General features: G+C 35.3%; 3 protein-coding genes and 1 long non-coding RNA gene across 6 annotated transcripts; all 4 read right to left on the bottom strand.

Annotated features, from left to right (window-relative positions):
• Window positions 1-1175: 1175 nt before the first annotated feature.
• Window positions 1176-2004, bottom strand: LOC113759913 (germin-like protein subfamily 1 member 14). The gene is made up of 2 exons (XM_027302494.1): window positions 1884-2004; window positions 1176-1747 (listed from the first exon to the last, which is right to left on the bottom strand). Exons 1-2 carry the CDS (start codon window positions 2002-2004, stop codon window positions 1176-1178), a joined length of 693 nt encoding a protein of 230 aa, XP_027158295.1.
• A 1331-nt stretch (window positions 2005-3335) lies between these two features.
• LOC113782578 lies at window positions 3336-15620 on the bottom strand. Of its 3 annotated transcripts, none has more exons than XR_003469812.1 (4): window positions 15486-15620; window positions 13712-13806; window positions 11502-11612; window positions 3336-3365 (listed from the first exon to the last, which is right to left on the bottom strand). It is a non-coding gene; the product is annotated as an uncharacterized LOC113782578 (long non-coding RNA). The 3 variants fall into 3 exon arrangements; XR_003469813.1 differs by lacking the exon at window positions 15486-15620 and adding an exon at window positions 13502-13524 and having other exon boundaries at window positions 13712-14151; XR_003469811.1 differs by lacking the exon at window positions 15486-15620 and having other exon boundaries at window positions 13712-14151.
• A 3344-nt stretch (window positions 15621-18964) lies between these two features.
• Window positions 18965-19756, bottom strand: LOC113759968 (germin-like protein subfamily 1 member 14). The gene is made up of 2 exons (XM_027302552.1): window positions 19636-19756; window positions 18965-19533 (listed from the first exon to the last, which is right to left on the bottom strand). Exons 1-2 carry the CDS (start codon window positions 19754-19756, stop codon window positions 18965-18967), a joined length of 690 nt encoding a protein of 229 aa, XP_027158353.1.
• A 3242-nt stretch (window positions 19757-22998) lies between these two features.
• Window positions 22999-23840, bottom strand: LOC113759979 (germin-like protein subfamily 1 member 14). Its single transcript, XM_027302561.1, has 2 exons — window positions 23720-23840; window positions 22999-23570 (listed from the first exon to the last, which is right to left on the bottom strand). The coding sequence occupies exons 1-2, from the start codon at window positions 23838-23840 to the stop codon at window positions 22999-23001; spliced, it is 693 nt and encodes a 230-aa protein (XP_027158362.1).

A 23840-nucleotide genomic window follows, 5' to 3' on the forward strand; every position in this document is an offset into this window, starting at 1 on the left:
CATGTGTATGGTTGGTTAGGGTAACCAATACTCAAACCTCAATCTTTAACCATTTAGTCATTTACTTGTAAATTAAGTTAGGAGATCTATTACACATTTATATTTTCTTTTTGGATTAATCTAACCTACACTGACAGTGTATACACTATTAGCGTTGGATAAATGACAACTATGCAAAATTTGAAATTGAAATTCAACTTTTGCACATATGTCATGAATCTAACGATGATAGTGTATACTCCGTCAGTGTAGGAAAGATTTACTCTTTCTTTTTAACTTATCAATTAACTAGTTAATCTTAACTCTCTGTTATATTATTCAATTGTTACATTCATTGTCATTAATTCCATTCACTCCACTACTTTTGTTACTTTTCCTCTATCCAAAATTTTTTGAGCTGTCATTTTTGGTTGTCGAGCAACCTATTATCGTTGAAAAATGGTTTGATAGTTTTAAGAAATGGAGACAAGGACAAAAATGTTTAGAATATTCAGCATTTGAGTTATGTGATGTTTAATGATTATGTAACGTTTTAGTCATGTGTTTTGTTGATGAGTTTATAGAGTTATGGACTGTAGGATCTTATTTAATTTGGATAAGTATTGTATTATTTTCTTAGTTAACTTAAATTTGTCTTTTCCATCTAAGTACAAGAGGGTTAGGTTACCCTCTATACCCAACATTTCATATATTTTGGATTTTGCAAGGCTTTTTGTTTCCTTTTTCGTTCAAAGGCGAGATTTTCCAGCACTTTTTTTTAAAGATTTTCCAGCACTTTGAATACTTATTACAAGAGCTCCAAAGGTTTTATATCGAACAATTAAAATTTAAAGAGTGGTACAGAGAGTTCATCCTTTTCTTGGAGATGCATGCACATTCCTTTATTCTAACAAAGTCCATCTTTCCTGTATCCAGGAGTTAAAGAAAAATAAATGTTCTTCATATATTGATTATAAATCTGGGTACAAAACAAAGAGGAAAAACTGTAGTGACCATAATTGAATTTTCCTATACCACGGAAAATGCCAATATATTATTCTTCATACAACTATTGTACTAACAAAGGGGTCCCAAATAATGTATGATTTAAAGTAATTAAGTAAGGAGATCAAAGTGTAAATTAAGGACCCAATTATTTATGCACCCTGAAGCTCCTTTGGAGGGTATTACCCATATTATGGGTAGTAGTGGTTATCCCACCAAAATTGTGACTGAAGATATTTGATGACTTTCTTGTCAACCTGGAATGCTTTGGTGAGAACATCAGGAGAAATGGGAGGGTTTGATCCAAAAACAGCATTAGCAATGGTGATCACTCCTGGATTCTGGCTGCTTAGAGCAGCAAAAGCAACAGCATTGGTCTGTCCTTGGTTGAACTGAAAATGAATGAGGCCTTCAGGGAACACAAACACATCTCCTGGATTCAAAACCTTGGTGAAGAGCTTATTCTTCATGTTCATGCCTGGATTCGAAGTAACGAAGCCAACAAGAAGAGTGCCCTCTAAAACAACAAGGATCTCGGTAGCACGAGGGTGAGTGTGGGGAGGGTTCAAACCATAAGGTGCAAAGTCGACGCGTGCTAAGGAAACACCTAAAGTGTTGAGTCCTGGAATTTGGTTGACATTTAAGGCAGTTACATTTGACCCGAGTGGATTTGATGTGCTTCCTGGCTTGTTAAGCCCTTGAAAGAAGAAATCTTCGGGTTTCACAAGCTTTGGATCCTTGCATATCTTTCCATTGACAAATACTGCATTAGACAAGATCAAAAAAAAGTTAGTATGTCACACATTAACTGGTATATTAGTGTTTTTTTTTTTTTTGATAAGTAATATAATGGTACCAATTAAGACAGTCATGAAAATTTTAAAAACAATATAGTTTACCGCCAGCATTGGCATCAGGAACTGCAACACAAAAATCCTGCAATGGACTTAGATCAGATGCATGGACAATTGTAAAAACAAGTGCCAAGATGGCTGCGGCTATGTGGAAGCGAAAAGCCATGGTTATCAGAAAGGAAGTATCAAACTATATCAGCTAGTTAGAAAGATGAAAAGTTGTTTCTTCTCAGATTGTGGATGAATATGTGGTAAAGATTCCTATTTATAGCTATCTTTGGTTGAACCAGTCATTATGTTTTCTTATCTCAACGATTAGAAAAATGCCACATTGTCTTCCTAATCTATTTTTGTACAAGTCAACCAACGAATGATTCTGCAACAACTACCTGTGACTTCTCATTTTCTTTCCTCTTGCAAGTATAGAAAGACTGATTCGGTCATTTAGGACATTCCCACGAAGTGGTATACTGATACAAGGTGTTGACGGACCAAATAACTGGTAAGACCTTTTCTTGAAGAGACGGCCTTTGATATTTCTTGCTTCCAGATGTTTACTTTCTGACCTCAGTAAAATGATGCATTAGTTGCAACTAATCAGTTTGAAATTCGCAGGCTCAATCCAACTTTACGAAGTAGCATCTGGGATTAGCACGAAAGAATCAAATATATGGTAATCGTCTGGGAGTAGAGGACCTAATTACTTCAGATAATTATACAAAGATAGCTCAGAACTTGAATTTAAAACTTCTTTGGCAAAACCTATGATATGTAATTATATGTGCATATTTTAGCTAGCTGGAATACGAAGCATTCATTTCCTGTTTCCTGTCTGTGCAAATAATTCCTGCTTGCGGGTGATAAATATTCCAATCAATAGCACCTAAACATATAGACCTCTTTTCATTACCTGTTTCTTGTCCGTGTAACTCAGCGCATTTCTGGACTTTTTCTTTCCAAAATCATCTCAGAACTTGCCAAATTGCAGCTTGGAAGTTCAAAGTTAATTCTACCTTCTGAGTGACTGCTTAATCATCTTAGTTTGATATTGCCGTGTTCTATTTAAGCTAGTAAATATTGAACTAGGAGGGGATCACCGCGCACTACGCGCGTGTGAGTTTGCAAGGTTAGTGTACCCAGAACTGAGGTTGCAAGGTTAATATACCCAGAGCCCTCAATGGCTGCATTTTCCAATTAAAAATCATTTTTATATAATTTTCTGTGTGTGATTGATAATTGAAGCATTTTGTCGACATTTCAGTTGTGATTAATTTAGGTGTAAACCAAAACAGATAAGAGTTAAAAAATAATAATACTAATAAAGTTGAAGAGTATAATAACACATATAATTGAGGTAGGCTCTCCCAATGCACTATGCATGTCATTAATTGTGAAAAAGAAATAAGTCACAATTTAAGATACATTCATCGAAAAGTGCTCTCTTGCAGCTATATCTAGAGAAATGCCTCTAGTCTTTACTTGATTAGCATCTCGAGCAGCCAATTCTGTTGGAACTATGCAATAGTGCTGAAAAATTAAAAAGAACTATCACAAAATTTGATATCTATACTATAGTAAGTGATTCTGGAAGTAAATAATGACTATTTGCTAAAGATAGTAGAGAGAAGGGAAAGTATCCAGCATTCATGACAAAACTTCATTAGCTTCCAAGTTTCCACCATCTAAACATCATTCAAATCCTATCAAAAAAGAATCATATTTGAATTTAACAACCACGACTAGAATGACAATCTAGTTAAACCATTGATAATGCGCCAGCAGTTTTTGCCATGCTTCGTTGCCAAATTTCAAGAAACTACTAAAGTACCAACGAAAAAAATAAAGCCATTGATAGGTTGCAATTTGATAGTTAATTTTATTATTAATTTTCCCTATTACTTAACCCAATGTGAATTAATTATTAGATTCTACTCACTTTTCGTAATTTACATTTATTTCAGGGAGTAGAACAAAAATGTCACAATAAAGGCCAATTTGACAGTTATCGAGAAAGAGTTCACATAGCAGGCAATCGAGGGCATTTCTGGAATAAGGAGATACAAGTCCTTTTTGGTAATTCGCAGATGGCAGCATTAAAAGGGAGAACGCAGGGCTGAAGTGGGGAGTCTTCTTCTTCCCCTGGGGGAGCCGCCGCACAAGGCAGAGCTTCTCAAAAGAGGACATTAGATAGGAATAGAGCAAAACAATGGCAGACAACTCTTTAGCTTAGTCTTTTGACTTTTCCTTGTGGGCTCCATGTAGCTTTTCCTTTTCCTTCTCGTATGATTGGACAAGTAGAAACCATAGAATCAATTGCTGTAGCTTTGCTATCTTTTCAAACATTGGAACCGAATTGAATTTCCCCAATTTCAAGGGACAATGGTTGCGGCTCTCTTTACAATTTTGCGTGGGATTTGTTCACCGAAAATGAACTAATTCCCTTTGTCTAGTCAAGGGACAACGGATGCTTTGGGTCGCCTAAAATTGTGAGATCGTTTTAATTTAATTTTTTTTTCTTTTATTTATTGGTATCCGCATATTTCTTGGTTGCTATGTTTATGGTTATTTAATTAATTGATTGTCTTGGATCCAGATAATTAGTTAATTGGATAGTCTATTGTCAATTAGGGCATTAAATCCGTAATTGTTTAATTGCTCTAAAATAGTGGCAACTGGCATAATTAGACTTGTGTCAGGGGAATACGCGGGCTAATCTAAAATAACCCTGGTAGTGCGTTATTTGATTAGAATAGGGCTCCTCTAATACGTAAGGCAATTGGGGAATTAAATTCTATGGGCGTACCTAGGATTATTTCTCAATTAGAGCAGTGATTAACGGGCGTACCTTAATCATCGACACAGTAAGGAGGGGTTGACTGTCATCGCTTGTTTGGCAGTTATAACCTATTTATTGATAAATAGTTGGAATTGCCTTTGCTTCAATGATCAATTAGGTGCACCATTGCTGAAGTTATTCCTTGGCTAGATCCTTTGATTTTAGTAAATTGTTATTTAATTTCTAGTTGGTTATTTTATTTTTATTATTTTACTTTTAGTTGGATTGCTTAAATTGTTACCCCTGAGATAAAAACACCCCCTTTGTCACTGTGAAGTTGAAGAGAAACAATTACTCCCAGTCCCTGTGGATTCGACCCTACTCACCACTATCTACAGAAATTACTTTTAGTTTGAGCAGGTTTTATTATTGCACAGGCTTCGACAACCTGTCAATTTTTGGCGCCGTTGCCGGGGACTGGTGCCAGATTAATTTGTTTCTTTTTGAGTTCATCTTGTTTTTATTTTTTTTTTATTTTTTTTTATTTATTTTTCTCTTATTCTTTTATGGCTTCTAACACTTCGTATTTTGGTGAGATACTGGATTTTGTTTCCGGGAAATGCGATGTGACTAGTTTTTTCGCTAAGTCTGCATATGCAGAGGCAGTAAACTCTATTAGAAAAAGAATGGCTGCTGCAACCTGTAAAATTTGTTATGCCAGGGATCATTCAACAGGTATGTGCCCCGAATATCAAGATAATCTGAGTGTCCCATTCGATAATTATGGAGAATTTTCACCCTGGTCTCAAACGTGGTATGACCCTAATCCAAACGGGTATGATCAAGGATGGTGGGATAACTCCAATTTTGATTATGCGACGGGGCCAATGGATTTTCAACAGCATGAGACTCATGTTTTTTCTAATGATCAATGGGCTGTTGCAAATTGTGGAACTCATTTTGACTCAGGCTATTCAACTGACACATGCCCCGCATTTCAAGACAATCTAAGTGCTCCAATTGATACTTTTGGAGATTTTCCACCCCAATATCAAATGCAGTATGACCCTTATTCAAACGGGTATGATCAAGGATGGTGGGATAATTCCAATTTTGATTATGCGACCGGGCCAATGGATTTTCAACAGCAAGAGTCTCAACAACCATCGTCCTTGTCAGGTATGTCTTTTCAGGAATTGGGTGAACCATTTATTAATACATACCGATTCCAACAGGAGACACAAATGAGGAATGAGATGATGAAGGATCCAATGAGTTATCTGGCAGATCAACTATGTCTATTGACATCCAGAATGAATCGATTGGCTTCTCAAATGGAAGAATTGCCCTCGGAAATCATTGTTGATCTAGAAGAAAATGAGAGTGCAATTTGCTTGACTAGTGATGAGGAGATGCAAGAGTGTCAAATTGAGAAATCTACAGATGCAGTTGAAAAAGAAACCGAAAAGGAAGAAATGGAACCCCAACCGCAACCCATTCAAGTGAAAGAATCCAGTGAACAATCTCCAAAAGCGGGGACATCCCCTCCACTCTTTGATCACTATTCTCCTGACTCTTATTCTTCAATTCCTGTTAATGAAATTGATTTTATTATACCAGAAAATTTGAAATTTCATGACAGGAATAAGTTAAGAGTGGCAATGGAAAAATATCTTGAACCGATGAATGCGTGTGGTGGAGGAGTGAGTGGAGAATGCAGATCATTGTTGACTCGTTTAGCGCCATTTACTAGTCCATGGAAGCCCGTAACTCGTGTGCTCAAAGATTACTCCATCTATGAGGGTTACCAGGATCATATTGAAGATGAAGCATTGAAACGAGCCACAAGATTTTATCCCCCGTGAACAAGCATAGCATGTCTAGCCAAAGACATTAAAGAAAGGCGCTCATTGGGAGGCAACCCAATTGTTTCTTTTAATTGCTTGATTGGTTTCGTGTCATAGTTTAAATCTGCTTTCCTTGAATTTGACTGATTTTGGGTGTTAATTTTCGTTTTTGCTGATTTATAGGTGCCCTTCAGTCATGACGCGCCCGCGTGGTGACGTGCAGGAAGCTCACGATCAGGAATTTCTGAAACTTCTGGGAGCTCTCTTGGCCTCATGACGCGCCCGCGTGATAACGTGCAGGAAGCTCACGATCAGGAATTTCTGAAACTTCTGGGAGCTCTCTTGCCCTCATGACGTGCCCGCGTCACGTTCGCGGGAAAGGTAAGGATTCAAAAAAAAAAAAAAAAAAAAAAAAAAAAAACCATGGCTAAAATGGAGCCTAATATAAAAAACAAAAACAAAAAAACAAAAAAATTTTTTTTTCCTTTCTTTTTCCTTCTTTTCTTTTCTTTCTTTTCCTTCTTTTTCTTTCTTTCTTTCTTTCTCTTTTCTTTCTTTCTTCTCCTCTGTTTTGCTCTGTCTGCCGCCTTCCACTCCCGCGATGGGTGACACGCGGCCGCCTTTGCTCCACCGCCGCTGCTGACAACCGCAGCTTGGCAGCCACCCTCTCATCCGCGATCTCACAGCCGCACCAGACCACCAGCTGGCCCACCGCAGATCCACCGCGCGTCGCCCCCTCACTTGCGCCGCCAACCAGCCATCTACCTCCTCGTGCGAGCTCCACCTGCTCGCAACTCCCCTCCACCAACGACGACGGCTCACCCTTCACCGCATCTCTCTCCCTTTCATCGAACCACCAGCCACGGCCAGCCACGCGGATGTCATTCGCGCCGCCCCTTTCCAGACCCAGCAGCTCGCGCCCATCTACCCAGCCTTCAGCTGTGCGTCCCTCATTGTCTGCGATCCACTTTGGGCCGCCGCTGTCCTCCACCAGCCCAGCGCACGCCTCTGTTCGCCACCACCGGTCCACCTTCTTCAAGCTACACTACTGTGGAGGTATTTGTAACTCATTTCCCAACTCTTTGACAGTGTGTGGTGCCGTTTGGTTTATCATTAGTCTCCTTGCTATGGTTTGACTACTGGAGTCAATTGTTGAACTTGGGGGTGCATTTGTTGAGGTTGTGGGCGTGCAGAGTCTTGCGTTTGACTGTTGAATCAAGGGAGCACCAGTGCACCCTTCTTTGCTTGTTGAAAGCAATGGTTTTACCTATCTTGCTGGGGTAGTTTGCATTTGGACTACGCGCCACTTTGCTTTGAATGCCTGTTGTGCCTTTGGATGGATATATTTTGCATTTGTCGATTGAATCACTTGGCACCTGCAACACTTGATTTGTTTGGTGCACTTGGTTGAGTTTAATTGAATTGTTGGGGACATATTCGGGCTGCCGACTTACATTGCTGATTTGGAGGGCGTAGTATATGATTTTGGTCTAATTATTTGTGCGAGTCATTGCCTCATGTCCGGATTTATTTGTTCCCTCTGTTGACTTTCTTTAGCGCTTTAGAATCTCTCTGTGGATTGGGTTGACTGTTTGAGTTGCTTCATTATCTGTGGAGTGCACCAGTGGTACTGGTTGGGGTATTTTGACTAACATTTGTTCTTTCTAATGGGTTGGCTGCCTGATTAAAAAAGGAAAACTTGTGATTGTGTGTTTATTGTCTAATTTCTATACTGCTATTGCTGGAATTGCCGCTTCTGAGTTGAAAATTAATTATCCACTTGGAGACTTTGTTGAGATTTTGGGTGGACAGAGTTGTGCATTTGCTGGTTGAATTGAGTTATGATGTCTCAGAACTTGGGCATGTACTTCACCACGTTGGTTTCCCTCCGCAGCTGCCAAATACCCTTAGCCACTCGAGAGGGAAGTTTCGTTGTCCTTTTCACTTTAATTGCTTTATTTTCTCCATTGAGGACAATGTAGGATCTAGGTGTGGGGGGGTAGCTGCGCTAGTTTTTCTGCTTTTTTTTTTAGTTTTTTTAGATGTTTTTGCTTTCTTTTTAATTTGCTATTCGTCCACCTCTCGTTCAATTTTTTTTTTTTTCTTTCTTTTCCTTTTTAGTGATTAGCTCATAAATGATGCCAGAGTTTGATGTTGGATTGTTGCCTCTATTTCTACTTTTGCCAAGTTTTAATAATAAAAGGGTATCAAGTTAATGTGGTTGAATCCAAAAAACATCTCTTTGGTGAATATCGATGATTGTTTTACTCTTATAATTTTTGGTTAACTTTCCTAGGCATAGGGAATGATTATTGGCATTTTCATGTGAATTGGTCCGGTTATTAACCTTAGTTCTCCATATGTAAAATTGAGGCTAGCGGCTGCAAATTTTCTTTTGATTTTTGTGTTATTTTGAATTTTTGGTTTTATTTGGCTGTGAGTAAGAGTTGACTGTACTCCGCTAGTATTTACTACCGAGTAACCGAGGATTTTCACCAAAAGTGTCGATTCTCGCGTCAAAAGGTAGTAATTCCTATGAGTACGTGGTCACGTGGCGATAGTAGCTGAGTAACCGGGCTCCTTCATCTGGCCAATGTTGGAGATTGCGTCAAAAGGCTCTAATGGCTAGCGACTAAGTCTTTTGTTACTATTGAAAAGAAAAAAAAAAGGAAAAAAAAAAAGGAGAAAAGTAGGAAAATGTGAAGAAAGTGAAGGTTGTGTTAGTGTGTAATAAAAGTCAGCTTGCCGAATTATGGATTTAATGTTGAGATTTTGGTTAATAGTTGGACCATTTGCTGATAAATGTTATGCGTTATTCCTTTTTCTTAGATTAGTTAACATGAAATTAGAGAAGTTTGTGGTTTAGAAGCTAACCGGAGTGATGTTTCTTGGACTTGACCATTGATGCTTGATATATATGTTTTTCTTGGTATCTTGGCAATTTGTTGGATAGAGCAATAGCCACTATCGAATATTGGTGCTTGTTTACTTTTCTTATGCTTGAGGACAAGCATGGTTTAAGTGTGGGGGAAATTGATAGGTTGCAATTTGATAGTTAATTTTATTATTAATTTTCCCTATTACTTAACCCAATGTGAATTAATTATTAGATTCTACTCACTTTTCGTAATTTACATTTATTTCAGGGAGTAGAACAAAAATGTCACAATAAAGGCCAATTTGACAGTTATCGAGAAAGAGTTCACATAGCAGGCAATCGAGGGCATTTCTGGAATAAGGAGATACAAGTCCTTTTTGGTAATTCGCAGATGGCAGCATTAAAAGGGAGAACGCAGGGCTGAAGTGGGGAGTCTTCTTCTTCCCCTGGGGGAGCCGCCGCACAAGGCAGAGCTTCTCAAAAGAGGACATTAGATAGGAATAGAGCAAAACAATGGCAGACAACTCTTTAGCTTAGTCTTTTGACTTTTCCTTGTGGGCTCCATGTAGCTTTTCCTTTTCCTTCTCGTATGATTGGACAAGTAGAAACCATAGAATCAATTGCTGTAGCTTTGCTATCTTTTCAAACATTGGAACCGAATTGAATTTCCCCAATTTCAAGGGACAATGGTTGCGGCTCTCTTTACAATTTTGCGTGGGATTTGTTCACCGAAAATGAACTAATTCCCTTTGTCTAGTCAAGGGACAACGGATGCTTTGGGTCGCCTAAAATTGTGAGATCGTTTTAATTTAATTTTTTTTTCTTTTATTTATTGGTATCCGCATATTTCTTGGTTGCTATGTTTATGGTTATTTAATTAATTGATTGTCTTGGATCCAGATAATTAGTTAATTGGATAGTCTATTGTCAATTAGGGCATTAAATCCGTAATTGTTTAATTGCTCTAAAATAGTGGCAACTGGCATAATTAGACTTGTGTCAGGGGAATACGCGGGCTAATCTAAAATAACCCTGGTAGTGCGTTATTTGATTAGAATAGGGCTCCTCTAATACGTAAGGCAATTGGGGAATTAAATTCTATGGGCGTACCTAGGATTATTTCTCAATTAGAGCAGTGATTAACGGGCGTACCTTAATCATCGACACAGTAAGGAGGGGTTGACTGTCATCGCTTGTTTGGCAGTTATAACCTATTTATTGATAAATAGTTGGAATTGCCTTTGCTTCAATGATCAATTAGGTGCACCATTGCTGAAGTTATTCCTTGGCTAGATCCTTTGATTTTAGTAAATTGTTATTTAATTTCTAGTTGGTTATTTTATTTTTATTATTTTACTTTTAGTTGGATTGCTTAAATTGTTACCCCTGAGATAAAAACACCCCCTTTGTCACTGTGAAGTTGAAGAGAAACAATTACTCCCAGTCCCTGTGGATTCGACCCTACTCACCACTATCTACAGAAATTACTTTTAGTTTGAGCAGGTTTTATTATTGCACAGGCTTCGACAACCTGTCAATTTTCCATCAAGAGCACATTCCATACTCCTAAGTTTGAGCTATCATTATATTTGAACAAGGACCTCTTGCCACTCAAACTTTTTCTCAAACATTAATCCTCGACGAATAAATAAAGAATCGAAAGCAAATAAACAGCATATCCATTTTGAGCAACCATCATATATTTGAATAATACGTCTTGCCAGCCAATTTTTCCTCAAAACATGAATGGTAGATAAATAAATAAAGAATAGAAAGGCAAAAAATAGCTTATACATTTTGGCCTATAAATCATGGAGATACCTATCATTCATGCCACCTTTTTACCAACACAACATGAATGAAAAATAGAACATCAAGCTAAACCAAAAGGAAAAGTGCAGAAAATTTCAAATAGTGGAAGCTAAAAGTGGAAAATACGTGCATATTATCATTTCATCATTCAAATAAGAGAAACAGAGAAAGGTGAACTGCATAACAAAAATTCTTTCACTTTTATCTATTTAGCAAAAAATGTGCAACACAAAGAAAAGCGTGCTTTCACTGTGAATTTTGACAATATTATCTATCCCAGATGTAAATAGTCAAGTCCATAAATTGTTAACAAAACAAACTGTTGATAATTTTTAATTCGAGCATGTTACCTCATGTAGTTCACTTTGAACCCATCTCGAGTAAAGTTCATTAATTTCAGTGCTTCTAGAAAATTGCCATCACTAATTGTTTAAGCTTCATAGTCGTGCAGCTCAATCAAGCTACAAAAGAATTAAACCAAACAAATTAGTCGAGTAAAAATAGGTTTAAATGAATGAAACAAAAACTATTTCCTGTATGGATGCAGAAATATAAGAGATTTTGAACTACTAACTAAAAAGAAAAAAAGAGAACTATAACTGTGTAGCAATGCGATTCATTTCCTAGTCAGCGGTTCACAATTTAAAGCCATTCATAAACCTTTGGAGGGTGATTAGAGAGGGTGTGCTTTTGATCCAATCAGTCTAAACCAGCTCATTCTAATATTTCATCTACATCCGCGGTTGTACGTATTCCTTGTATTTTATGTGCTTGTAGGTCAATTTTGCTTCTTCCATTACTGGTAGATGCTCAAATCTCGTTAATAGCAGTGCCGGATATTATTGCTCAAGATTTACAAGGCTCTATCCTCACAATAGACCATCGAATGCAGTCCTTTGAAAATAGCATAACTCCAGCAATGCCCATCCCTATTTCTCCAATAAATAAAGTTTACAAAAAATAAAAAGCAAAAAGCTTCATTTATCTAATTCTTCGGAACCCAACCGACCAAAAAAGGAAGAAACCAAATGCAGATACCTAAAAAGGTCTCAGTTAATCCCTTGTCATGACTAAACAACTATAAAACATGCAATTTAACATTACCAAAAGCCATCATTATGAATAGGGGTGGCAATTTTCGACACGACCTGAAAACACGACACGAACCTAACACGAAATTAATTGGTTTGGGTTGAGGTTTCGGGAATTTGGGTCAGAATCGGGTTGGACCCGATGAACCCGAAAAGAAAACAGGTCGATTTCGGGTCAACCCGTGGTGACCTGATATGACCCGATATGACCCGTTTACGAATTAAAAATAATTTAATAAACATAAAAATAATTTAATCTAACTAAACTAAGTTATTCTTTTTTTCAAAGGCATTAATTACTTAATCTTAAATGAATTTATTTAATTTGTGTGAAGTTGAAATTATTATATTTGGACAAATAATATATTATAATATTTTTTACTTTTATACTGTTTTAATTTATTTTATATTTTGTTTGGGATAAAACACTTTTACGGTGTTTAATTTATTTTAGATTTGGTTTGGAATTATTTATTTAAATTTTTATTACTTGATTATTTAATTAGTTTTGTGAGAAATTGATTTTATTAGAAATTACAATGATAAATTAATAAATTAAAATTAAGTTTCGGGTTATTTCGGGTCGACCCGTCAACCTGAAATTTTCGGGTTCGGGTCAGCATACCTGACCCGTCACGGGTTGGCGGGTCGGGTTCGGGTCAACAGATTTTCTGACGGGTTGACCCGAACCCGACCCGCCAACCTGATTTGGACCCGAATTACCACCCCTAATTATGAACATGTTATCTTCCTATTGCTGTAAAGAGAAAAAAAATGAGGAGAAAGAATTTCTACCCAAATAACACTATGTGAGCAACACAGGGTGTTTTTCTTTCATGTTTTTGGGTTGTGAAGTAGGAAAAAAGAAAGGCCCCGAATAGATTTTCCAAACTAACCAGTCTTTGTATACTTAAGTAAAAAAGTATTCACTATTTTTTATAAAAAGCAACCATCAAATATCATATTTACTTCTCTATTAAGACGTACAGGCTTGCAAGACCTCTCAAATACTTAAGATATTTAGTTAGATATTTCATTCTAACTTCATATAGTTTCTGCACTTGAGCATAAAATTTCTAAAAAATTTAAAGCACATTGACAAAAGCCCATTTGGGTCACTATATAAATTGTACCAAAGCATCAAACAATTTCTCTAGCATGATGAAAATAGTATAAAGCAAAAGGAAAAAGCTAAAATTTTGTCATAAGTAAAACATCATATAATGAACGAGCTATAATTGCAAACCAAGGTAGCACACCTGAGAATTTCTGGCATAGCTCTCTAGAGATTTTTTCAAAGGTGAAAACAACCAATAAAAACATTAGAAATTGACATGATCCGAAGATTATTATACAAATGGAAAAAAAAGGAATCAGTGATCAAATCTTTAATTAAATTAAGCAGTTATTATGATAATTTAAAGTAAGGCTCAGGTCTATTGGCAAAAGTCAGGCAGAGATGAGAGTACCGCCATGGCTGCAGACCCAATTGCATTTCAAGGGGAGAATGAAAGCCAAATGACATCAGGGTTGCCTCACCAAGATATGGCAATCAATTTAAAACCTGAAATACATCTAAAGAAACCAAAATTATATCATCATAGCCCAATTGGAAATAACATAAATTAGTCTATTTATAGCTTTCATTTGCTGTAATACTCCAGCCAGAAAGTTACACCCTTTTCCAAAAAAATTACCATCCATCCCTGTAATAACCTAGCAAGAAACAAAAGGAAGATCAAAAGGAAAATTAAGAGCAAATTGCTCATGAATAGACACATTTATACAAAAAAAAAAAATGAAAGGATAAACCAATATACACCATTCAAGAAATGTCAAACTGAGAAATTCTTGACAACATTAGTTCAGATTACAAAAAAACTTAAAATTTGAATGGCCCTGCAAATTGTCAAAATCTTAAAACAAAAAAGTGACTATTCAACTCCCTTTGCACCTCTAAATAAGTCTTTAGAATTACTGACATGAAATTGACTTTCTCAAATCTTAGTTATGTTTGTCCTATAGAACCCATCTAAACTTTGGACTTCTAGGTTAAAGAAATGCATCAGAGAATTATTACTGGCCATAAAAATATTAGTATTAACTGCTATACATTCGTACTTATATGAAAATTAATCATGAAAAGTGTAAGAGAAAATGGTAGCATAGACATAAAATGATAGGAAATTTCACTGATGAAGAGCTATGCTTTACCTATCTTATTTTGGTTGCCTAGAGTTCAGAGGTTCAAGATCTTCCAAAAAATTCTGAGAAGACTGTCTCAAATTGGTACTTTCCATTCATAAGGAAAACATTCACAGAGCAACAAGCTTTAAAAAAGTTATGGAAAAAATGATATTCTGTAAAATGAAAAGAAAAAAGAAAGCCATGACCTCTAGTGGTAATGTCTTTCACAACCCAATAAGTCTATGATTTGGTAAAACTCATTCAGTTCTTTGTATAATACAATAGCACCAAAAATTTGAAGTGTTTTTCGCAACATGATCATAGTCTGTACAAAGAAAAAAGGGGAAAAAATCTCAAAGCTGTTTCAAAAATAAATACCGTACATATATGAGACAATTCAAAAGGTATCCACCATTCAAAAATAATGTATTAGCAGCATGCAAATAATGAAGGACCTAAGGCTAAAATTAAAGAACAACCCTATCCAATAGTGACCACCCTTCAATCCAAAAGCCGAAAAAAAGGAAAAATATAGCATTGTTAACTTGAAAATTTTACTATTCCATGAACTGGCTTTAGAATGATTGAATCTTGATTTGTTCACGCCTTTAATGTAGTGATGTATGTTAATAACATAACAAAAAGTACAGAAAAAAAGATAATTTAAGAAAATGGGATCTGAATGCAAACGAATCCTAACATCTTCTTGTTATTTCAGCTGCAAAAAATTAACTATACCTTTTCAACAAATGAAGAAACTTGAAAGACCAACAGATCATATCAAATTTTTTATTGGCTACAAAGATAGAAACCATTTTAGGGACCAGTAAATCTACTATAATTTAGACTATTCGCAAAATGTTATCCCCATTAGACGATTAGAAGCCAATCTTAGCTTCTCAGAACCAAATCAACAGGAATTTTTTTTAAAAAAAATTGGATTTTTTGTAATCTAAAATAAATAAATGATGTTCTCGTAAAAGAAAAGGGAAAGGCAAGATCTGAAGAGGTATTGAAAACAAGTATCTAAATTAGTAGGGCTCTATCATCACTTACAGTGCTATTGGCTGTTTGTCAAAGAAACCCCATAAACTAAGAAGGCACCAAATATTTTCTTGTTAAGGATTCAAATACCGAAAACCTGGAAAATTACAACCAAAACTTAATTTACCAAAATAAAAACATGAAATCTACAAACTTTTCCCACCTGCAATCACAAAAAAAAAAGGTCAAGTTCAGATCAGATAAGTAAAAGGGGAAAACAACATGAACAGAAAATTTAATGAAAGAAAAATCTCAAAATGTTCAGATTCAATAGCTAAAAGGATTTCAGATCTTTCTCTATCACTTGCTTATCACATGCATAGATAGAAAAATGGTGAAAGGAAGAAGAGGTTTTTGACCAAAAAAAAATAATAAGAGAGAAGAAGAGGAGAGGAAGACGATCAAGCAGATGCAGAAACATCTGAAGGCCTTTTATCTTGCAATGTAAACAAAAATAAACAACATTAGTTTGCTCAAAAAGCTACAACTAATCTCCTCATCTCGCTCAAAAAAAGGGAAAAAATTAAATGGCTAGATTATTTTTGGCAGAGGAAGAAAGAAGCTCGGAGCAAATTATTTTTTTCTTCTCACCAAGACAGATAGAAGATAAGAAGATGAAGATGATGTTGAAAAAAAAAGATGGAAGAATGAAGAGTGAGATGATGATCATGAAGATTGAAGAAGGAAAAGATCAGGGGCGTCTCGGTGATGCTGAAGAGTGAGGGACCATGGACTGAGAGGAGAGGAAAGGACGGTTCAGAATTCTGAAGCATGGAGTAGTCAATTCTTACCAAACCCACATGGGTTTCTTTAGGAAGCAAAGAAAGGAAAAAGAAAATAAAGGTGCGAAAGTGGGTTGAAGGACAAGGACAATTACTATTATCATTACTCTCTTTAGTGGGTTGCATGGAAGCAAACACAGTCGGTGGCTCACAAACGCAATTCACAGCCCAATTGCAAGCAGCAGGTCACGTGAACGGCGCATGGAGGACGACAACTTTTCAGCAAATCACCAATTGACATGTCAGCAAAAACACACACCTTCGGACAAGTTCCTAAGCACTTAGTCTACCTTAGGTTGAAATTAGGTTGAAAAGAAAGGAAGATGTAACCCTTGATTAATTATCCAAAATTTTGGATGAAACCAATTTCAATTCACTCAATTCAATTTAAAATCCAGATTTCAAACCCATTAATTATTGGAGTAATTTATATTTTCATTTACATCAAAATGAATGAATTATTTGAAGTTAAAATCAGGTTTATGGTTCGACAACTAGGTTTGATAACTGGGAGTAGAAATGGTGTAAAAAGGGATGGGAGGGTTAAAAGGAATATTTGAAGCTAAAATCATAAATTATCCTGCTCATTTATATGATTTGTTCATCTTGAACAGACATTGTCATGAATACTTAGGAAAGTTTTCTTGTAAAACTAAAAGAACTAATTTTAACGAATATTCATATTATGCACACTTGTAGAGAATTATCATATGTATTAATCTATCAATTATAATATTTATTAAACTTAATTTATAAGATCAGGAAAAATAGTTTGAAAGGGAAAGCGATACTTTTCCTCTCGAATATTTAGTGGTTGGAAAAATTTCATCCACAAAGTTTCATTGCGAATACATTTAGTTCCTACAAATTTAATTTATAATCAATAGTACAAGTGATAGCAAATCAACCAATTTGGGTGGAAACAAAATTGACAAATAGCTCGTTTAGTCCCTCAACTCTTTTTTTTTTTTTTGTAAATTATCTTTTTTTCTTAATAAATAAAAAATGATATTTTATTTTATCCTGTTTAATGCTTCTATTTTTTTTCCAACCCCAGAAGTACTTTTTTTATTTCACTTCCTTCAACCTTCAAATGCGACAATGTTGATGAGTATGACCAAAATTTCAACCTTTCTTTAAAAAAAGAAAAACATCACTTTTCTTGTTGTTTTTTTTAGTTTCTTTTGTACATAAATTCTTTGTTTTCCTTTTTACTTTCTTTTGCTATTTTTGACACTTTCCTTTCTTCTTTTCTCTAGTCCCTGATTTTTTTTTTATTTACTCCTTTTATTTTTTTCCCTTAAATACCATTTGCCAGAAAACTTTTTCCATCACCAGACTCGGTGGCTTAAAAGGGCATGACAAACTGTTCATATTCTTTTTCAAAAAAGAGAAATCTATAATCCTTCATTTTGTTTTTTGCATTTTTAGTTTAAGAATCTTATTAAATTAGAACTATAGATGCGTGTTAAATAATATTTACTCAAATTTCAAAATTTTCATTTGCACATGCAGCATGCATTCCAATCCCACTCGTATTTTAAAAAAAAAACTACTACACTGAAAATGTAAACATTATTTCTTTTCTTTTTACATAATTTTTTTCCTTTTCTTTTCAAAAGAGGAAGAAGAGGCAGCATGAGTGATAGATGCGGAGTAGATAAATGAAGAGTCTGAATTATTGAAAAGGGAGAGAGAAGCTGCCAAGATTACTTTACAGATGATGGACATAGATGATTTTGTTCCCTCTCTAATTTGAGATTGAGCTTGAGGACAATCTAATGGCTACATCTTAGTTGTTAGGTGAATTTCCAATTATACCTCTTTTCAGTATATTGAATATATTTCAATGGTGTTAACAAACTCACATATTGATATTTTTGTTTTCGCAATGGTTTTTATTATTTATTAATTTTTTTGGAGTGAGATTTTGCAGCGCTTTGAATTAAGGGTGCAAACGAATCAAATCGAGTCGAATTTTGGTCTAATCGAATCGAGTCTCAACTTAGTTTTATGAAACTTGAACTCGAGCTCAAGTCTGACGAGTTCAAAATATAAAGTTCGAGTTCGAACTCGACTAAAATTCGAGTCAAGCTCAAACTTAAAAAAATAATTATTTTATTTTAAAAAATGAAAAAAATAATAATTTTTCAAAAAAAATATATATATATATATAATCTAGTTGGCTCGCGAGTTAACGAGTTGAATATCTTTGACCTCGAGTTTGACTTGATCAATTCAAGCTCGAGTCAAACTCGAATTCGAGCTGCTCGTGAGCTGTTTGATTCATTTGCAGTCGTACTTCAAATACGTCTTACAAGTGCTCCAAAGGTTTTTCATTGCACAATGAAACTAGGGTAAGAAGAATTCATCCAATCTGTGGAGATACGTTCTTTTAATCAGACAAAATTCATCTTTCTAGAATCCAAAAATAAAAGAAGACAAATGTGGTTCATATATTGATTATATCACAGGGTACAAAAAAATTAAGAGAAGAGGTAGTGATTTATAAATTGCATTTTCCTGTAAGGTGGGAAAATGCCAATGTATTAATCTATGTAGAACCATTGTAGTAACAAAGGGGCCGAAATAATGCTGGATTTTGGAGTAATTCCACATGGAGATCAAAGTGGAAATGACCCAATTATTTATGCTTCAACACATTACTGTTGCACCCCGAATCTCCTTTGGTTTCAAGAGTTACCCATATTACGGGTAGTTGTTATCCCACCAAAATTGGGACTGAAGTTTTTTGATGACATCGTTTCCAACCTGGAATGCTTTGGTAAGAACATCAGGAGAAATTGGAGGATCTGATCCGAATACAGCATTAGCAATGGTGATGACTCCTGGATTCTGGCTGCCTAAACCAGCAAAAGCAACAGCATTTGAATGTCCTTGGTTGAATTGGAAATGAATGAGGCCTTGGGGGAACACAAACACATCTCCTGGATTCAAAACCTTGGTGAAGAGCTTATTCTTCATGTTCATGCCCGGATTCGAAGTAACGAAACCAACAACTAGAGTACCCTCCAAAACAAAGAGGACCTCAGTAGCACGAGGGTGAATGTGGGGAGGGTTCAAACCATAAGGCGCAAAATCGATGCGTGCTAAGGAAACACCTAAAGTGTTGAGCCCTGGAATTTGGTTGACATTTACTGCTGTTACATTGGACCCGAGTGGATTTGCTGTGCTTCCAGGTTTGTTAAGCCCTGGAAAGAAGAAATCTTCGGGTTTCACAAGCTTTGGATCCTTGCATATCTTTCCATTGACAAATACTGCATTAGCCAAGATTCGACTAAGTTAGTTTGTCAAACATAGTTAGGATTCAAGTATATAACATGCAAGAGTCAAGAAATTTTTGAAGTAATCTAGTTTACCTCCGGCATTGGCATCAGGAACTGCCACACAAAAATCCTGCAGTGGACTTGGATCAGATGCATGGACAACTGCAAAAACAAGTGCCAAGATGGCTGCAGCAATATGGATCCGAACTGCCATGGTTATAACAAAAGAGGTATCAAACTATGTGAACTAATTAGAAAGATGGTAACTTGTTTCTTCTCTGGTGGTGGAAGGACATGTGGGAAAGATGCCCATTTATAGCCACTTTCGGTACGTTGAACTGGTCATTACATTTTCTCATCTTAAAGATTAAAAAATGCCGCATTGTCTATGTGTACTATTTTTGCACAATTCAACCGACGAAAGATTCTGCAACCACTACTTTCGACTTTGTCATTTTCAGTAGGACTGATTAATAGCATGTAAATGGACCTTTTCATTTCCTGTTTCTTGTCTGTGTACGTAACTTAGAAGGTGGATGGACTTTTTCTTTCTTTTTATGTTTTCAAAATCTACTCTGGACTTGCGTATATGCAGATCGGTAAGTTCTAAGTTCTAAGTTCTAGTGATTGCTTTTTAAATCACCTTGGTTTATTATTGCCATATTTTATTTAAGCTGTTAAATGTTGAAGAAAATATAGATGTAACCCTTGATTAGTTTTCCAAATTTTGGATGAAACGGATTTTCATTTACTCATTCAATTCAATACCGGCCAACAGCCACTTGGGGATAAAGGAATCAAACTTTGTCTCCCACCCGTTACTACCAGCCACTATATGTGGCTTCCTTCATGGTGGTTCTCGTGCGATAAAAAAAAAATTTCAACTCAATACCAGATTTTACACCATGCTTGTATATTTACCCAATCAAAGTTCATAGCAGTGTTTTGATATTTTCGTTTACTTCGTAGATTTGAATAGTTAAAGTTAAAATTATGAACTTTCTTAATCATTTGGATGATGTATTCCTTGAACAGACCTTGGCTTGAAAATTTGGGGAAATTTTCTTGTAAAAATTGAGATAATGAATTAAGTTTTTATGAATATTCATTAACCAACGTTGTAGAGAATTAGCACATGTATCAATATATCAATTATAGTATTTATTAAACTTAGTTACTCATATATGATTAAAATAATAGTTCAAATGAAAAAAAAATGACACTTCTTGTCCCCCAATGTTAAGGAGTTGTAAAATTTCCGTCCCCAATGTTTCATTGAAAGCACATTTAGTCCCTATAATTTCAATTTGCTACCAATTTATTAGAGCAAATCAACCAATTTGGATGGGAAGTTTTTTGCAAATAACTCATTTAGTCCTTTTACATTTTATGTAAAGTATCTTTAGTCCATGGTCTTTTATTTTGTCTCACTTAGTCTTTTTACATTTTTTCTAACACTAAACTTAGTTCTTATTTCACTTCCACCACCCAGCAGCGTCAAAAAGTTTTGATCAGAATTTCAACTTTCTCCTCAACCAAAAATTCTTTAATTTTTTGGCAAAGGAAGGGTAAGATTTAAGAAACGAAGGGGGGGGGGGGGAGATGTTTTGAACCTAGGGCTAATTAATACGGTTTAAATCTTAACACTACATTAAAGCCTCCTTGGCAAACTTTCTTCCCTTTTCTTTTGTTTTCTTTTTTTTTATTATTTTTATTTTTAGTTTTTACTTTGTTCAACTATTTTCACTATTTTCCTTTCTTGACATAATTTCTTGTTTTGCTCTAGTCCCCATTCTTTTTTTCTTTTTTCATTTAGCACTTTTACTATTTTTTTTAAGCACCAAAACTTCCTTTGCAGAAAAACTATTTTCACCTTCAAATTAGGTAGCTTTAAAAGCATGACAAAAGGAAAATCCTTTCTTTTTTGTCATTTCTTTTTAAATATTCCTTTTCCTTTTTTTAAAAAAAAAAACTATTTTCAACTATTTTTGCTATTTTTTGAATTAATCTTTCTTGTATTGTTACTGTAGAAATTTTATTACACTAGCTAGTGTAGATGTATGCCAAATAATCTTTATTCAAATTTCAAATTCTTTCATTTGAACATATGGCATGTGTTCCATTTGAACATATGGCATAGTGTAGATGTATGCTTGAGAGACACATAGAAGACAAAGAAAGAGAGGGAGAGTGAGAAAGAGAGGGAAGCTGCTGGGATGAGGTGTGTTCAAGAAAAGCTGAAAACGTGAGTAATTAAGATACCCCAAATTGGTCCAAATCAAAATATAGGGTAACTTACCTGAAATTTTGAAAATGGTTATGTTATCCGAATATACTTGACATAAATAGGTTGGAATATTGTTTTTTATTTTTATTTTTTAAAAAATGGTCATTTGAACCTACCTATATATGTGTATATGATTGGTTTGGGTAAAAATTCAATCTCTAACTATTTAATCATTTACTTGTAAATTAAGTTAGGAGATCCATTGCACATTTATATTTTCTTTTTGACTTATGAATTAAACCAGTAAATCTTAACTCTCTGTTACATTTTTCAAATGTTACATTCATTGTCACTAATTCCATTCACTCCACTACTCTTGGTACTTTTCCTCTATTCAAAATTACTTTTCCTTGCTCATAATATCTATATCTGTTTATTTGCTCTACTTACTTTTGTTTTTAAAAAAAGTTTTGACCTATCCTGTATGGTTGTGGAGCAACCTACTGTCGTTGAAAAATGGCTTGGTAGTTTTAAGAAATGGAGAAAAGGGAACAAAATGTTTAGAATATTCAGTATTTTAGTTATGTAATGTGCATAAATTATGTAATATTTTAATCATGTATTTTGTTGATGAGTTTCTAGAGTGGTCGACTGTAGGCTCTTGTTTAATTTGGACAAGTATTGTGTTATTTTTTTAGATATTTCTATTTTTTCCATCTAATTATATGAGGGTTAGATTACCCTGTACACCCAACATTTTAGATGTTTTGGGCTTGGCAAACTTTTTTTTTTCCCATTTTTTCTTCAAAGGGTGAGATTTTGAAACACTTTGAGCACTTGTTACAAGAGCTCCAAAGGTTTTATATTGAACAATTAAAATTTAAAGTATTGGTAGAGAAAGTTCATCCAGTCCGTGGAGATGCATGATGCATTCCTTTAGTCTAACAGGGTTCATCTTTCCTGTATGCAAGGGTAAAAGAAAAAACAAATGTTCTTCACAAATTGATTATAATTCAGGTACAAATATTAAGAAAAAAATTGAAGTGACCACAAATTGTATTTTCCCGAAACACGAAAAATGCAATGTATTATTGTTCATAGAATTAGTGCACTAAAAAAGGGTCCAAAATAATGTATGATTTGAAGTAATTTAGTAAGGAGATCAATGTGTAAACTAGGGATCCAATTATTTATGCACCCTGAAGCTCCTTTGGAGGGTATTACCCATACTATGGGTAGTAATGGTTATCCCACCAAAATTGTGACTGAAGATATTTGACGACATTCTTGTCAACCTGGAATGCTTTAGTGAGAACATCACGAGAAATGGGAGGCTTTGATCCGAAAACAGCATTAGCAATGGTGATGACTCCAGGATTCTGGCTGCTTAGACCAGCAAAAGCAACAGCATTGGAATGTCCCTTATTGAACTGAAAATGAATGAGGCCTTCAGGGAACACAAACACATCTCCTGGATTCAAAACCTTGGTGAAGAGCTTATTCTTCATGTTCATGCCTGGATTCGAAGTAACGAAACCAACAAGAAGAGTGCCCTCTAAAACAACGAGGATCTCGGTTGCACGGGGGTGAGTGTGGGGAGGGTTCAAACCATATGGCGCAAAATCGATGCGTGCTAAGGAAACACCTAAAGTGTTGAGTCCTGGAATTTGGTTCACATTAACTGCTGTTACATTCGACCCGAGTGGATTTGCTGTGCTTCCAGGCTTGTTAAGCCCTGGAAAGAAGAAATCTTGGGGTTTCACAAGCTTTGGATCCTTGCATATCTTTCCATTGACAAATACTGCATTAGCCAAGATAAAAAAAAAAAAAAATGAAGAAGTTAGTATGTCACACATTAACTGGTAATTAGTGTTTTTTTTTTTTGCTAAGTAATATAATGGTATCAATTAAGACAGCCATGAACATTTTCATCAAAAAAAAATACTTTACCGCCAGCATTGGCATCAGGAACTGCGACACAAAAATCCTGCAATGGACTTGGATCAGAAGCATAGGCAATTGTAAAAACAAGTGCCAAGATGGCTGCAGCTATGTGGAAGCGAAAAGCCAT

This window comes from Coffea eugenioides, chromosome 1 (assembly GCF_003713205.1).
Source record: "Coffea eugenioides isolate CCC68of chromosome 1, Ceug_1.0, whole genome shotgun sequence".
Lineage (NCBI taxonomy): Eukaryota > Viridiplantae > Streptophyta > Magnoliopsida > Gentianales > Rubiaceae > Coffea > Coffea eugenioides.